Raw genomic sequence first — 14086 nt, forward strand, 5'->3', positions numbered from 1 at the left:
TTCCAGCAGCCTCTCCTCTGCCAGCCAGGCAGGGCTAAAGCAATAACAAATGTTTTTATAGCAGCACATGTAAGACCACCCATCCATCCATTTTCTACCGCTCGTCCCGTTCGGGGTCGCGGGGGGTTGCTGTATTGCATTAAAACTAGATTTTGACCCACTTCTATGGTGGAAGAACAATAAGCCCATATATCCTCTTACTACCAAGTTAGCCAGGCTGGGGGGGGAAAGAAAAGTTAATCTGAGGCTGAGTTGACTTGAAACTGTTTAATGTTGCGGTTTTTATATGTAGAAGAAAGGTTTTGTCATTTTATTTCATCTAAGCAACAACTGGAGGCTGTTTAATGTTGATTAAGGTGGACAAGTTGAAAAACTTATTGGGGTGTTACCATTTAGTGGTGAATTGTATGGAATATGTACTGTACTGTGCAATCTACTAATAAAAGTCTCAATCAATCAATCAAAAAAAAGCACTTTATATGTAGAAATGTTTTGTTAAGAAACCATTCCGAGCCTTATCTTATTTACTTTTTATTTTATATATGTTGACCACATTAACCCTGGCAATGGACCCTGTTTGTATATGTATGTTATGCCATTGTTTACAAATTTGGTAAATAAATAACCCAAAAACGTATATTTTGTTGTTTTCTTACTGTACCGAAAATGAACCGAACCCTGACCTCTAAACCGAGGTACGTACGGAACCGAAATTTTTGTGTACTGTTACACCCCTAGGAATAAAGAAAGCAAATAATGACCTTGATACCAAGTCACTCACTTGAGGGTTTCACTCAGCACCACATGAACGACGTTCGCCATTGGGTACAAAGTTTGAGGGCGGGAGTACCAGCACAGTCTGCCCCACACCAGCATGTTGGTCTTGCCTGTTAAAGTCAAGTTGGACTTGATGAGTGCTTTCAATCAGAGTGTCATCAAACACAACAGCAGTGGAACTCTGTCCCCCCCCCCTCAGTGCACCAGACAACTGATTATCCTGATGTTCTGCTCTAAAACATTATTCCATTTTCTAACGCTTGTCCCTCTCGTATAATACATCTTTAAAAAACTGGTTCACAACACATCGGCCATGTCTCCTCTATTATATCTAACATTTATCATACATATATCATCTTTTACTCACCCTAACTCAGGGGTGGCAGCCCGCGGCTCTAGAACCACAAGCGGCTCTTTATTGCCGTCGTAGTTGCTCCAAGGAACTTTTTCAAAAATGTATGAAAATTGAATAAAATAAGGTAAAATATATATTGTTTGTTTCAATATGCTTTCTGTAGGAGGACAAATATAACACAAACCTTCCTAATTGTTATATATCCCACTGTTTGTATGAAACATGTTTCACTGATGAGAATATTTGGCAAGTGCTGTTTTGTCCTACTAATTTTGCGATCTTTGAACTAACCATTGTTTGTTTACATGTACAACTTTCTTCGATGCTGTCTCAGCATAAAGATCCTTCCATTTTCTACTGGTCGCAGGGGGTGCTGGGGCCTATCTTGGCTGCATTCGTATATTTGTTATTAATATTAATGTATTTTATGCCGCTCCTTCTTTGTCTCATTTTGTCCACCAAACGTTTTATGCTGTGCGCGAATGCACAAATGTGAGCTTTGTTGATGATATTGACTTGTTGAAGTGCTTCTCAAGCATATTTGGGCGGCATAGCTCGGTTGGTAGAGTGGCCGTTCCAGCAACTTGAGGGTTGCAGGTTCGATTCCCGCTTCCGCCATCCTAGTCACTGCCGTTGTGTCCTTGGGCAAGACACTTTACCCACCTGCTCCCAGTGTCACCCAAACTGGTTTAAATGTAACTTAGATATTGGGTTTCACTATGTAAAGCGCTTTGAGTCACTAGAGAAAAAGCGCTATATAAATATAATTCACTTCACTTCACTTCACTGCATGACTGCAAGCTAATCAATGCTAACATGCTATTTATAGAAAAAAAATGGGGGGGGAATTTAATTTTTTGTTGTAATATGATTTCTGTAGGAGGACAAACATAACACAAACCTTCCTAATTGTTATAAATCCCACTGTTTGTATGAAACATGTTTAACTGATGAGAGCATTTGGCAACCGTAAACAACCATAGTTTGTTTACATGAACAACTTTCTTCGATGCAGTCAAAGCATTAAGATCCATCCATTTTCTACCGGTCGCGGGGGTTGCTGGAGCCTATCTCAGCTGCATTTGTATATTTGTTATTAATAATAATTTATTTTATGCCGCTCCTTCTTTGTCTCATTTTGTCCACCAAACGTTTTATGCTGTGCGTGAATGCACAAATGTGAGCTTTGTTGATGATATTGACTTGTTGAAGTGCTTATCTAGCACATTTGGTCACTGCATGACTGCAAGCTAATCAATGCTAACATGCTATTTATGGAAAAAATGGGCAGGACATTTTTTTTGTGTTTCAATATGGTTTCTGTCGGAGGACAAACATAACACAAACCTTCCTAATTGTTATAAATCCCACTGTTCGTATGAAACAAGTTTAACTGATGAGAGCATTTGTCAACCATAAATAACCATAGTTTGTTTACATGAACAACTTTCTTCGATGCTGTCAAAGCATTAAGATCCATCCATTTTCTACCGGTCGCGGGGGGTGCTGGAGCCTATCTCAGCTGCATTCGTATATTTGTTATTAATAATAATTTATTTTATGCCGCTCCTTCTTTGTCTCATTTTGTCCACCAAACGTTTTATGCTGTGCGTGAATGCACAAATGTGAGCTTTGTTGATGATATTGACTTGTTGAAGTGCTTATCTAGCACATTTGGTCACTGCATGACTGCAAGCTAATCAATGCTAACATGCTATTTATGGAAAAAATGGGCAGGACATTTTTTTTGTGTTTCAATATGGTTTCTGTCGGAGGACAAACATAACACAAACCTTCCTAATTGTTATAAATCCCACTGTTCGTATGAAACAAGTTTAACTGATGAGAGCATTTGTCAACCATAAATAACCATAGTTTGTTTACATGAACAACTTTCTTCGATGCTGTCAAAGCATTAAGATCCATCCATTTTCTACCGGTCGCGGGGGGTGCTGGAGCCTATCTCAGCTGCATTCGTATATTTGTTATTGATATTAATTTATTTTATGCCACTCCTTCTTTGTCCCACTCTGTCCACCAAACGTTTTACGCTGTGCGCGAATGCACAAATGTGAGCTTTGTTGATGATATTGACTTGTTGAAATGCTTATCTAGCACATTTGGTCACTGCGTGACTGCAAGCTAATCAATGCTAACATGCTATTTATGGAAAAAAAATGGGGGGGAGATTTTATTTTTTGTTGTAATATGGTTTCTGTAGGAGGACAAACATAACACAAACCTTCCTAATTGTTATAAATCCCACTGTTTGTATGAAACAAGTTTAACTGATGAGAGCATTTGGCAACCATAAATAACCATAGTTTGTTTACATGAACAACTTTCTTCGATGCTGTCTCAGCATAAAGATCCATCCATTTTCTACTGGTCGCAGGGGGTGCTGGAGCCTATCTCAGCTGCATTCGTATATTTGTTATTAATAATAATTTATTTTATGCCGCTCCTTCTTTGTCTCATTTTGTCCACCAAACGTTTTATGCTGTGCGCGAATGCACAAATGTGAGCTTTGTTGATGATATTGACTTGTTGAAGTGCTTATCAAGCATATTTGGTCACTGCATGACTGCAAGCTAATCAATGCTAACATGCTATTTATGGAAAAAAATGGGGGGGGAATTTTATTTTTTGTTGTAATATGGTTTCTGTAGGAGGACAAACATAACACAAACCTTCCTAATTGTTATAAATCCCACTGTTTGTATGAAACAAGTTTAACTGATGAGAGCATTTGGCAACCATAAATAACCATAGTTTGTTTACATGAACAACTTTCTTCGATGCTGTCAAAGCATTAAGATCCATCCATTTTCTACCGGTCGCGGGGGGTGCTGGAGCCTATCTCAGCTGCATTCGTATATTTGTTATTAATATTAATGTATTTTATGCCGCTCCTTCTTTGTCTCACTCTGTCCACCAAACGTTTTATGCTGTGCGTGAATGCACAAATGTGAGCTTTGTTGATGATATTGACTTGTTGAAGTGCTTATCTAGCACATTTGGTCACTGCATGACTGCAAGCTAATCAATGCTAACATGCTATTTATGCAAAAAATGGGCAGGAATTTTTTTTTTTATTTCAATATGGTTTCTGTAGGAGGACAAACATAACACAAACCTTCTTAACTGTTATAAATCCCACTGTTTGTCTGAAACATGTTTAACTGATGAGAGCATTTGGCAACCATAAACAACCATAGTTTGTTTACATGTACAACTTTCTTCGATGCTGTCACAGCATATCCATCCATACATTTTCTACCAGTCGCGGGGGGTGCTGGAGCCTATCTTAGCTGCATTTGTATATTTGTTATTAATATTAATTTATTTTATGCCACTCCCTCTATGTCTCATTCTGTCCACCAAACGTTTTACGCTGTGCGTAAATGCACAAATGTGAGCTTTGGTGATGATATTGACTTGTTGAAATGCTTATCTAGCACATTTGGTCACTGCATGACTGCAAGCTAATCAATGCTAACATGCTATTTATGGAAAAAATGGGCAGGAAATTTTTTGGGTGTTTCAACATGGTTTCTGTCGGAGGACAAACATAACACAAACCTTCCTAATTGTTATAAATCCCACTGTTTGTATGAAACATGTTTAACTGATGAGAGTATTTGGCAACCATAAATAACCATAGTTTGTTTACATGTACAACTTTCTTCGATGCTGTCACAGCATATCCATCCATACATTTTCTACCGGTCGCAGGGGGGTGCTGGAGCCTATCTCAGCTGCATTCGTATATTTGTTATTAATAATAATTTATTTTATGCCACTCCTTCTTTGTCTCATTTTGTCCACCAAACGTTGTATGCTGTGCGTGAATGCACAAATGTGAGCTTTGTTGATGATATTGACTTGTTGAAATGCTTATCTAGCATATTTGGTCACTGCATGACTGCAAGCTAATCAATGCTAACATGCTATTTATGGAAAAAAATGGGGGGGAAATTTTATTTTTTGTTGTAATATGGTTTCTGTCGGAGGACAAACATAACACAAACCTTCCTAATTGTTATAAATCCCACTGTTTGTATGAAACAAGTTTAACTGATGAGAGCATTTGGCAACCATAAACAACCATAGTTTGTTTACATGTACAACTTTCTTTAATGCTGTCACAGCATATCCATCCATCCATTTTCTACCATTCGCGGGGGGTGCTGGAGCCTATCTCAGCTGCATTCGTATATTTGTTATTGATATTAATTTATTTTATGCCACTCCTTCTATGTCTCATTCTGTCCACCAAACGTTTTATGCTGTGCGCGAATGCACAAATGTGAGCTTTGTTGATGATATTGACTTGTTGAAGTGCTTATCAAGCACATTTGGTCACTGCATGACTGCAAGCTAATCAATGCTAACATGCTATTTATGGAAAAAATGGGAAGGATTTTTTTTTTTTTTTCAATATGGTTTCTGTAGGAGGACAAACATAACACAAACCTTCCTAATTGTTATAAATCCCACTGTTTGTCTGAAACATGTTTAACTGATGAGAGTATTTGGCAACCATAAACAACCATAGTTTGTTTACATGTACAACTTTCTTCGATGCTGTCACAGCATATCCATCCATACATTTTCTACCGGTCGCGGGGGGTGCTGGAGCCTATCTCAGCTGCATTCGTATATTTGTTATTGATATTAATTTATTTTATGCCACTCCTTCTATGTCTCATTCTGTCCACCAAACGTTTTATGCTGTGCGTGAATGCACAAATGTGAGCTTTGTTGATGATATTGACTTGTTGAAATGCTTATCTAGCACATTTGGTCACTGCATGACTGCAAGCTAATAAATGCTAACATGCTATTTATGGAAAAAAAATGGGGGGGAAATTTTATTTTTTGTTGTAATATGGTTTCTGTAGGAGGACAAACATAACACAAACCTTCCTAATTGTTATAAATCCCACTGTTTGTATGAAACATGTTTAACTGATGAGAGTATTTGGCAACCATAAACAACCATAGTTTGTTTACATGTACAACTTTCTTCGATGCTGTCAAAGCATTAAGATCCATCCATTTTCTACCGGTCGCGGGGGGTGCTGGAGCCTATCTCAGCTGCATTCGTATATTTGTTATTGATATTAATTTATTTTATGCCGCTCCTTCTTTGTCTCATTTTGTCCACCAAACGTTTTATGCTGTGCGCGAATGCACAAATGTGAGCTTTGTTGATGATATTGACTTGTTAAATGATAAATAATAAATGGGTTGTACTTGTATAGCGCTTTTCTACCTTCAAGGTACTCAAAGCGCTTTGACACTACTTCCACATTTACCCATTCACACACACATTCACACACTGATGGAGGGAGCTGCCATGCAAGGCCCCAACAAGCACCCATCAGGAGCAAGGGTCAAGTGTCTTGCTCAGGACACAACGGACGTGACGAGGTTGGTACTAGGTGGGATTTGAACCAGGGCCCCTCGGGTTGCGCACGGCCACTCTCCCACTGCGCCACGCCGTCCCTTGTTGAAGTGCTTATCAAGCATATTTGGTCACTGCATGACTGCAAGCTAATCAATGCTAACATGCTATTTATGGAAAAAAAATGGGGGGGGAATTTTATTTTTTGTTGTAATATGGTTTCTGTAGGAGGACAAACATAACACAAACCTTCCTAATTGTTATAAATCCCACTGTTTGTATGAAACATGTTTAACTGATGAGAGCATTTGGCAACCATAAACAACCATAGTTTGTTTACATGTACAACTTTCTTCGATGCTGTCAAAGCATTAAGAGCCATCCATTTTCTACCGGTCGCGGGGGGTGCTGGAGCCTAACTCAGCTGCATTTGTATATTTGTTATTGATATTAATTGATTTTATGCCACTCCTTCTTTGTCTCATTCTGTCCACCAAACGTTTTATGCTGTGCGTGAATGCACAAATGTGAGCTTTGTTGATGATATTGACTTGTTGAAGTGCTTATCAAGCATATTTGGTCACTGCATGACTGCAAGCTAATCAATGCTAACATGCTATTTATGCAAAAAATGGGCAGGAATTTTTTTTTTTTTTTCAATATGGTTTCTGTAGGAGGACAAACATAACACAAACCTTCTTAACTGTTATAAATCCCACTGTTTGTCTGAAACATGTTTAACTGATGAGAGCATTTGGCAACCATAAACAACCATAGTTTGTTTACATGTACAACTTTCTTCGATGCTGTCACAGCATACCCATCCATCCATTTTCTACCGGTCGCGGGGGGTGCTGGGCCTATATCAGCTGCATTCGTATATTTGTTATTAATATTAATTTATTTTATGCCGCTCCTTCTTCGTCTCATTTTGTCCACCAAACGTTTTATGCTGTGCGTGAATGCACAAATGTGAGCTTTGTTGATGATATTGACTTGTTGAAATGCTTATCAAGCACATTTGGTCACTGCATGACTGCAAGCTAATCAATGCTAACATGCTATATATGGAAAAAAAATGGGGTGAAAATTATATTTTTTGTTGTAATATGGTTTCTGTAGGAGGACAACTGTTTAATATGTTAGCGAGTATGCTTCACTGATGAAAGTATTTGGCGAGCGCCACTTTGTCCTACTAATTTCAGCGGCCCTTGAACTCACCGTTGTGTGGACAGTTTATTTACATGCGTACCTTTCTCTGATGCTGCCACAGAAAGACAAATTTAGAGAGAAAAATGTGTTTGGGGGGGCCGCTATATCTACTTTTAGGAACACTAATACAAAACCTTACAATAATGTCTGATTGAATGCTACTAACGTTGTGACAGACCGCCTGAAAATACTGAATGGAATTTTCATTTTTTTTACTGAATTGGACACCCAGATTGTACATGAAAATAAAGAATGTGAGATTTACAATATTGACTATGAACGATAAAACACTGAATATTGACAACATATGAACGTCACCCCCTTTCCTGCGCCACCCGGTACTCAAACCTAGGTTGTCTGCATGACAGACGAGCGTGCTAGCTACCGAGCCACAAGCCGATAACCAGCACTGCTCTTGATATCGTCAGGCGGGCCTCTGCTATACTTGGAGAAACTGCTCGGAATGCGATACCAGAGCTTTAAAGTCAGGTGAGTTAATTGCGTCAAAACTATTTAATCGGATTGACATTGATGACTAAAGCGTTAATTTTGACAGCCCTAATATTCACCTACTATGCGCTTGATTACAGTGCATGATCATAATAAACCTGCACAAACAATCTGCCAGGAGTGTGGAGCCAACCCGCCCTTGGGGCTGTCATAGGGTTTTTACATTCATAAATGAACTTTCCTTTTGACTTGCCGTTATCACGTGCATGAATGTCCTGCCTCAATGGATTACTTTCACAGTCTTTCTCTTTGTATAAGTCATGTTTTTTAACACATTAGTGCAGTAAAGCACCAAAGGTGACATTTAATAGCTACTGTACCAGATGATGTAATACTGATATTACCTGGTTTTGACACCTGCGTGACGGTGTTCATGAAGAACTGGAATTCACGCCTGCAAAATAGGAAACAGTGAATTACTGTCAGACTTCACGCTCCATCCAAACGGACCAATGGGCAATGAGGCAATTTTAACTTTACAAATACACATCCTTGTTACGCTAACCATAATAACATAAAATAAATATGATCAAAAAAAGGTCAATTGCATCTTGTATTCTTACTAACACATTTAATTTGTGTACATTTTAACGTAAACCAACATTCATTAAAGGTAGAGCAAGACGCTACAAGGATATGTTAAACTTCCTAGTTTGGACCAAAGTCGTACTAAAACATGTAGATGGATTTTGGAGCGCTGCGTGTAATGTTCTATATTTTCAATGGAACATTTAAAATGTTGGTGTTGTTTACTTGAGTCATATTGCCATCACATTGCAGTCAACACATATCTCTTATGTTTGACTGCCTTCTACTGGTCACATTTATCGTTACACCTTGTACCAAATATAATTGCTTTGAGGTCGGTAAGCAAAACCAAAATTATTCCATACATTAAGCGCACCGGGTTATAAGGCGCACTGTCGAGTTTTGAGAAAAAACAAGGATTTTAAGTGCGCATTGAAGTCCGGAAAATACGGTATATGTAATATTTTTGGTCACTGTAACGTTACACGGTTTAGTTTAGTTTAGTTTATTGAGGATCCCCATTAGTCTACATCGCAGTGGAGACTATTCTTCCTGGGGTCCAGTACAGTTTGAACAGTAACACTGTGTTTGAATATAAGACAATAAAACACTGTACTTTAATCAAGTGATTCTAGTGTTGAGCTACGGTTTAAAAATCCCTGTTCAAAGATATTCTGTTTGTCCACAAAGACATTTAAATATTGGTGCATTTAAGACTTGCCGTTACTTTCAAAGTTAACCAGGCTTGTTATTTTAGCTAAAACATAACAATTCTGCTTCATTTAAAGAGCACAGTAAGTGGTAAGTAAACTTAATGACTCCCCTCTTTTGTGTTGGATGAAGCCACAATTACTACATTTACAGACATTTATATTCATTTTTACAATTTCAGAACAGGAAAAACAATGAGGGAATACCATCTTTTTTTTATTACTATCATTAACGGTCATAAAAATGTCTGCCCAATGTATTTTTCGCTTGTCTTAAAGGGCAACTGCATTTTATTTGGAACTGACCTCGGGGAATATGCTTTATCAGTATCATGCAGTGTCACGCTTCAAACCCCGCTTCGAAAAGCTGTGCACTAAAAAACTACGCATTATAGACATTAATCCTGACTTCCTCATTTTGGTATTAAAAAAAAAAAATTAGTACAAATGTTGTATTCATTTTGGTTTTTTAGGTTAAACTGTTTTATATATTGAGCTTCTGAGTTAATGTTGCTGAGCCATTTGAATTTAGTATTATTTATTGAGTTTACTTAACTTTATTTTTCAGTATCAAATATTTCAAGTCGGTCAAAACATGTTTATAGTTTAAATGAAAACAATTCTTTCAGGCAGCGGCGATGGCCAAGAAGAACGCGGAGTTGGAATATAATTACAACACTTTATGTACATATTTATATAATGTTTACATATTTATATAATATGTAACTACAAGCTCCATTCACAAACAAAGTCCCATCGCTTTTATGAGCGGTCGAGCGAGTCAAAAGCCGAATAAAAAAATAATAATAATGTTTATATTTTATTTGTGGCGGCCGTAATTCTTTCGTGGCGGGCCGCCACAAATAAATGAATGTGTGGGAAACCCTGACATTTTCGCGTCCTGTGATTGGATACTCACCGGTACCATTAGCCGATTAATTTGAGAACACATACAGTTGATAGACAGTTGCGATAGCCAATCAGATCACAAGTTGTTGACAGTAGCCAGTCTAGGTAGCCTGATGTCAATGAGACTGTGATTGGATACTCACTTGTCATTCCAAAGTGAGTATCCATTGACTAATTTCAATTAACAGGAAGTGGGAAGTGTTGACCCACTTAGAATGAGAACAACATGTTGATTAGGTGGCAGATATATATTTGTAAGGCCATTTTCAAGAAGGATATTTCAAGCACGCGATTTCCCCCTTGACCATGTGGGGTACCGCTGGCGTATACGGCGTCGAATGGGTACTACAAATTGTGAGTTCAAATATTGTATTTCTTTATTTTTTTCACATTTAATATGTTTTTGGAATTTTTTTAATTTTGACTGTGGACAAGCGGTAGGAAATGGATGAATGGATGGATGGAGTACCACATAAGAAAAGTTTTAATCGCTGATGCGGGTTCATTGATTTTTAAATGTGCCAGAAAAAAACTGTTTTGTGCACTGTTGAGGTGGATCAATGCTCAGTAGTGCGTAAACATGTTCCTGTATAGTATTTCTCCAGCAATGTTCATGTGGTGACATCAATTATGGTATTTTGAGAGGTCATCTTTGAAGTCGGATATCACTGACGTCCTTAGTGGGAAATGCATGGCCCGCCACTGTTCGTACTAGTATTTACTTTTAACATGGGGATAGGTTGATCGGTAACACTAAATTGGCCCTAGTGTGTGAATGTGAGTGTGAATGTTGTCTGTCTATCTGTGTTGGCCCTGCGATGAGGTGGCAACTTGTCCAGAGTGTACCCTGCCTTCCGCCCGATTGTAGCTGAGATAGGCGCCAGCGCCCCCCGCAACCCCAAAACGGAATAAGCGGTAGAATATGGATGGATGGATGAGTGGATGGATGTTATTTATTGTTTGTCTTGTGTTTAAACTGCACCTAACAGAGTAGCCACCTGTAATTCCGTCACGCTCTCATGTTTGATGACAGTATATTGAATTGAGTTTAGTTTGAGTTTCTTTCGAACATGCATGCATACAACATGATACATCACCATTTCCAGTTTCTCTATTCAACATGTTTGAAAAGGAGTAGGAAGAAGCAGAGTTTATTTAATCCTACCCCTTTTCCTTTACATAGCATTTGCTAAAACTTTTGTTTGCTTCCTGTTCTAAATTTATTCACAATACACTCCATAAGTAATAACAATAAAAATAAATAATAATTTGTGAAATAAGTTATATTTCATATGGTGAGATGAGTAAGACTATCTTGAAAATGAATAAAATAAAATCAGATTATTTATCAAGGTTGTTCTTCTTTGTACTTTGTAACCACTTTAAGTCTGAAGAGTTTCTTGAAGTGGATTAGTACATTGTTTGATCTATTTGCGTAATGCATTCCATAATTTAATTCCACATACTGAATGTCTTAAGTGTTGTACCTGTGTACAAATGTTTTAAATTAAAAAATGTTTCCAAGATTATATTTCTCCTTTTTTGTTGAAAATAATCGTTGTATATTCTTGGGTAGCAGGTTATAGTTTGCTTTGTGTAAAATTTTAGCTGTTTGCAAATTCACTATGTCGTGGAATTTCAGTATTTTTGATTCAATGAACAGAGGGTTTGTATGTTCTCTATATCCAACATTATGTATTATTCTAACTCAGTGGTTCTCAACCTTTTTTCAGTGATGTACCCCCTGTGAACACTTTTTTAATTCAAGTGCCCCCTAATCTGAGCAAAGCATTTTTGGTTGAAAAAAGGAGATAAAGAAGTAAAATACAGCCAGGGTTCCCCACCCATTCGTTTATTTGTGGCGGCCCACCACGAAAGAATTACGGCTGCCACAAATAAATAAAATGTTATAATTTTATTTTTTTCGGCTTTTGACTCGCTCGACCGCTCATAAAAGCAATGGGACTCTGTCTGTGAATGGAGCTTGTAGTTACATATTATATAAATATGTAAATATTATATAAATATGTATATAAATATGTACATAAAGTGTTGTAATTATATTCCAAGTCTGCGTTCTTCTTGGTCATCGCCGCCGCCGCTCGAATTACTGCCAGGTCAAACTCGTTTCCCAAAATAATTAGCGCATGCTTAGTATTACCGCCTGCTCAAACTCGTGACGTCACCAGTGACACTTCCCCTGTCATCATTTTCAAAATGGAGGAGGCTGATTTCAATACCGGTAATTTGAAATCGCACAAAGGGAAGAAGATTAAGAGCTATTCAGTAGGATTTAAGGTCCAAGCTTACATCACACTCAAATTTTAACTGCATACCTTTGGTAAGTGCCGGAGTGAGAAGAGTTTTTAAAATGATTAGCGCATGCTTACTTTTACCGCATGCCTTTGGTAAACGCAGGAGTGAGGTTTCAAATTAATTAGCGCCCGGCGGCAATTCCAGGAAATACGGTAATTGGGAAATATTATATGATGAAATAATAGTTCTTTATTTTTTTTTTTTATAAATTAATTAATAACAAAAGGGCCCGATGTAAAACAATGAAACTCTTTTCCAAAAAAAAATATATATATACTACCCGGATAGTAAACAGGACGTTTGGTGTCCCAACTTGCTAAACCTGTTTTAGAATATAATAAGCGTCGAGTGTCAGAACTTACGGTAGATTCCAGGGTAGTTTGCCATCTTTCCCGATGCCTCCGTCTTTGCTCACCGCGGCTATGACTCGCACGGGTTTCTTCCGCACCTCGCACCGATTCTCTTCCATAGTTGGCGGGCAAAAGACACCGAAGTTTCTGGTTAGGATACGTGCTCATCTACGGAAGCAACACGAATACATCAAGTCTTCTTGTCGCCGCCCACTGATCTTGGGCGGCTATTGGTTAAAACCTCGTCGTTTCCACTTAAAAAGAGGCGGAGATGTGAGCCGGAATGCGGTTTATTGTCGCCGGCGTCGTGAACTCGGAAGCTCGGTCAACATACCCGGCCACTTCATTAGGAACACCTGGGAGCAATGATCACGTGACCGGTGACTCGACCATCGGAAAATGAACAGAAAGGCAAAGATCGGACGTAAAACACAGTTGGTTTATTTACCCAAAGCATTTCTACTTTGGTATTTCTTTATAAAAAAAACAAACAAACAAAATACCTGATTTAGATTAACAGCGAGAAGCATTCCCTTCGGAGCTGCTTTCAATAAGAGTTCGAAATATACAAACATTTTAAAAACAAATATTTACAAAATATAACATCCAGTCCATGGGTACAAGTTTGTGTTGATTTTTAGACAATTCTCAAAAACCAAATACTAAAAATGTCCCCCTTGTTTAAAATATACTGTATTAGTCCCGTCATTGTGTGAAGGAGATGAATCCCTTCCGGTCAAAGTCAATACAGTGCAAAACCAAGCACAAATCCCAAAATGACATAAACATTTCCTTCAAGTCATGTATTGTGTGGTGACAACTTGTTTTTCCTGCATGAAAAACACTGCCTTCTCATTTTAGTCACTACATTTACATGCACAAAATATACATTAACCATAACCTATATATCAGTGGTTCTTAACCTTGTTGGAGGTACCAAACCCCACCAGATTCATATGCGAATTCACCGAACCCCAACCGTAATCATAAAATGATATTATTATATTAA

General features: G+C 37.9%; 1 protein-coding gene across 1 annotated transcript in view; it reads right to left on the reverse strand.

Annotated features, from left to right (window-relative positions):
* Positions 1–13407, reverse strand: part of zgc:153031 — a 20414-nt gene extending 7007 nt beyond the window's left edge. The window contains exons 1-3 of the mRNA XM_061917819.1: positions 13090–13407; positions 8609–8658; positions 782–887 (exon numbers count right to left, since the gene is read on the reverse strand). Of these exons, the coding sequence (XP_061773803.1) occupies positions 782–887; positions 8609–8658; positions 13090–13196 (263 nt within the window). The 5' untranslated portion in view covers positions 13197–13407. The remainder of the gene's footprint in view (positions 1–781; positions 888–8608; positions 8659–13089) is intronic.
* Between the last annotated feature and the right edge of the window lie 679 nt (positions 13408–14086).

Source organism: Nerophis ophidion, linkage group LG12 (assembly GCF_033978795.1).
Source record: "Nerophis ophidion isolate RoL-2023_Sa linkage group LG12, RoL_Noph_v1.0, whole genome shotgun sequence".
NCBI lineage: Eukaryota > Metazoa > Chordata > Actinopteri > Syngnathiformes > Syngnathidae > Nerophis > Nerophis ophidion.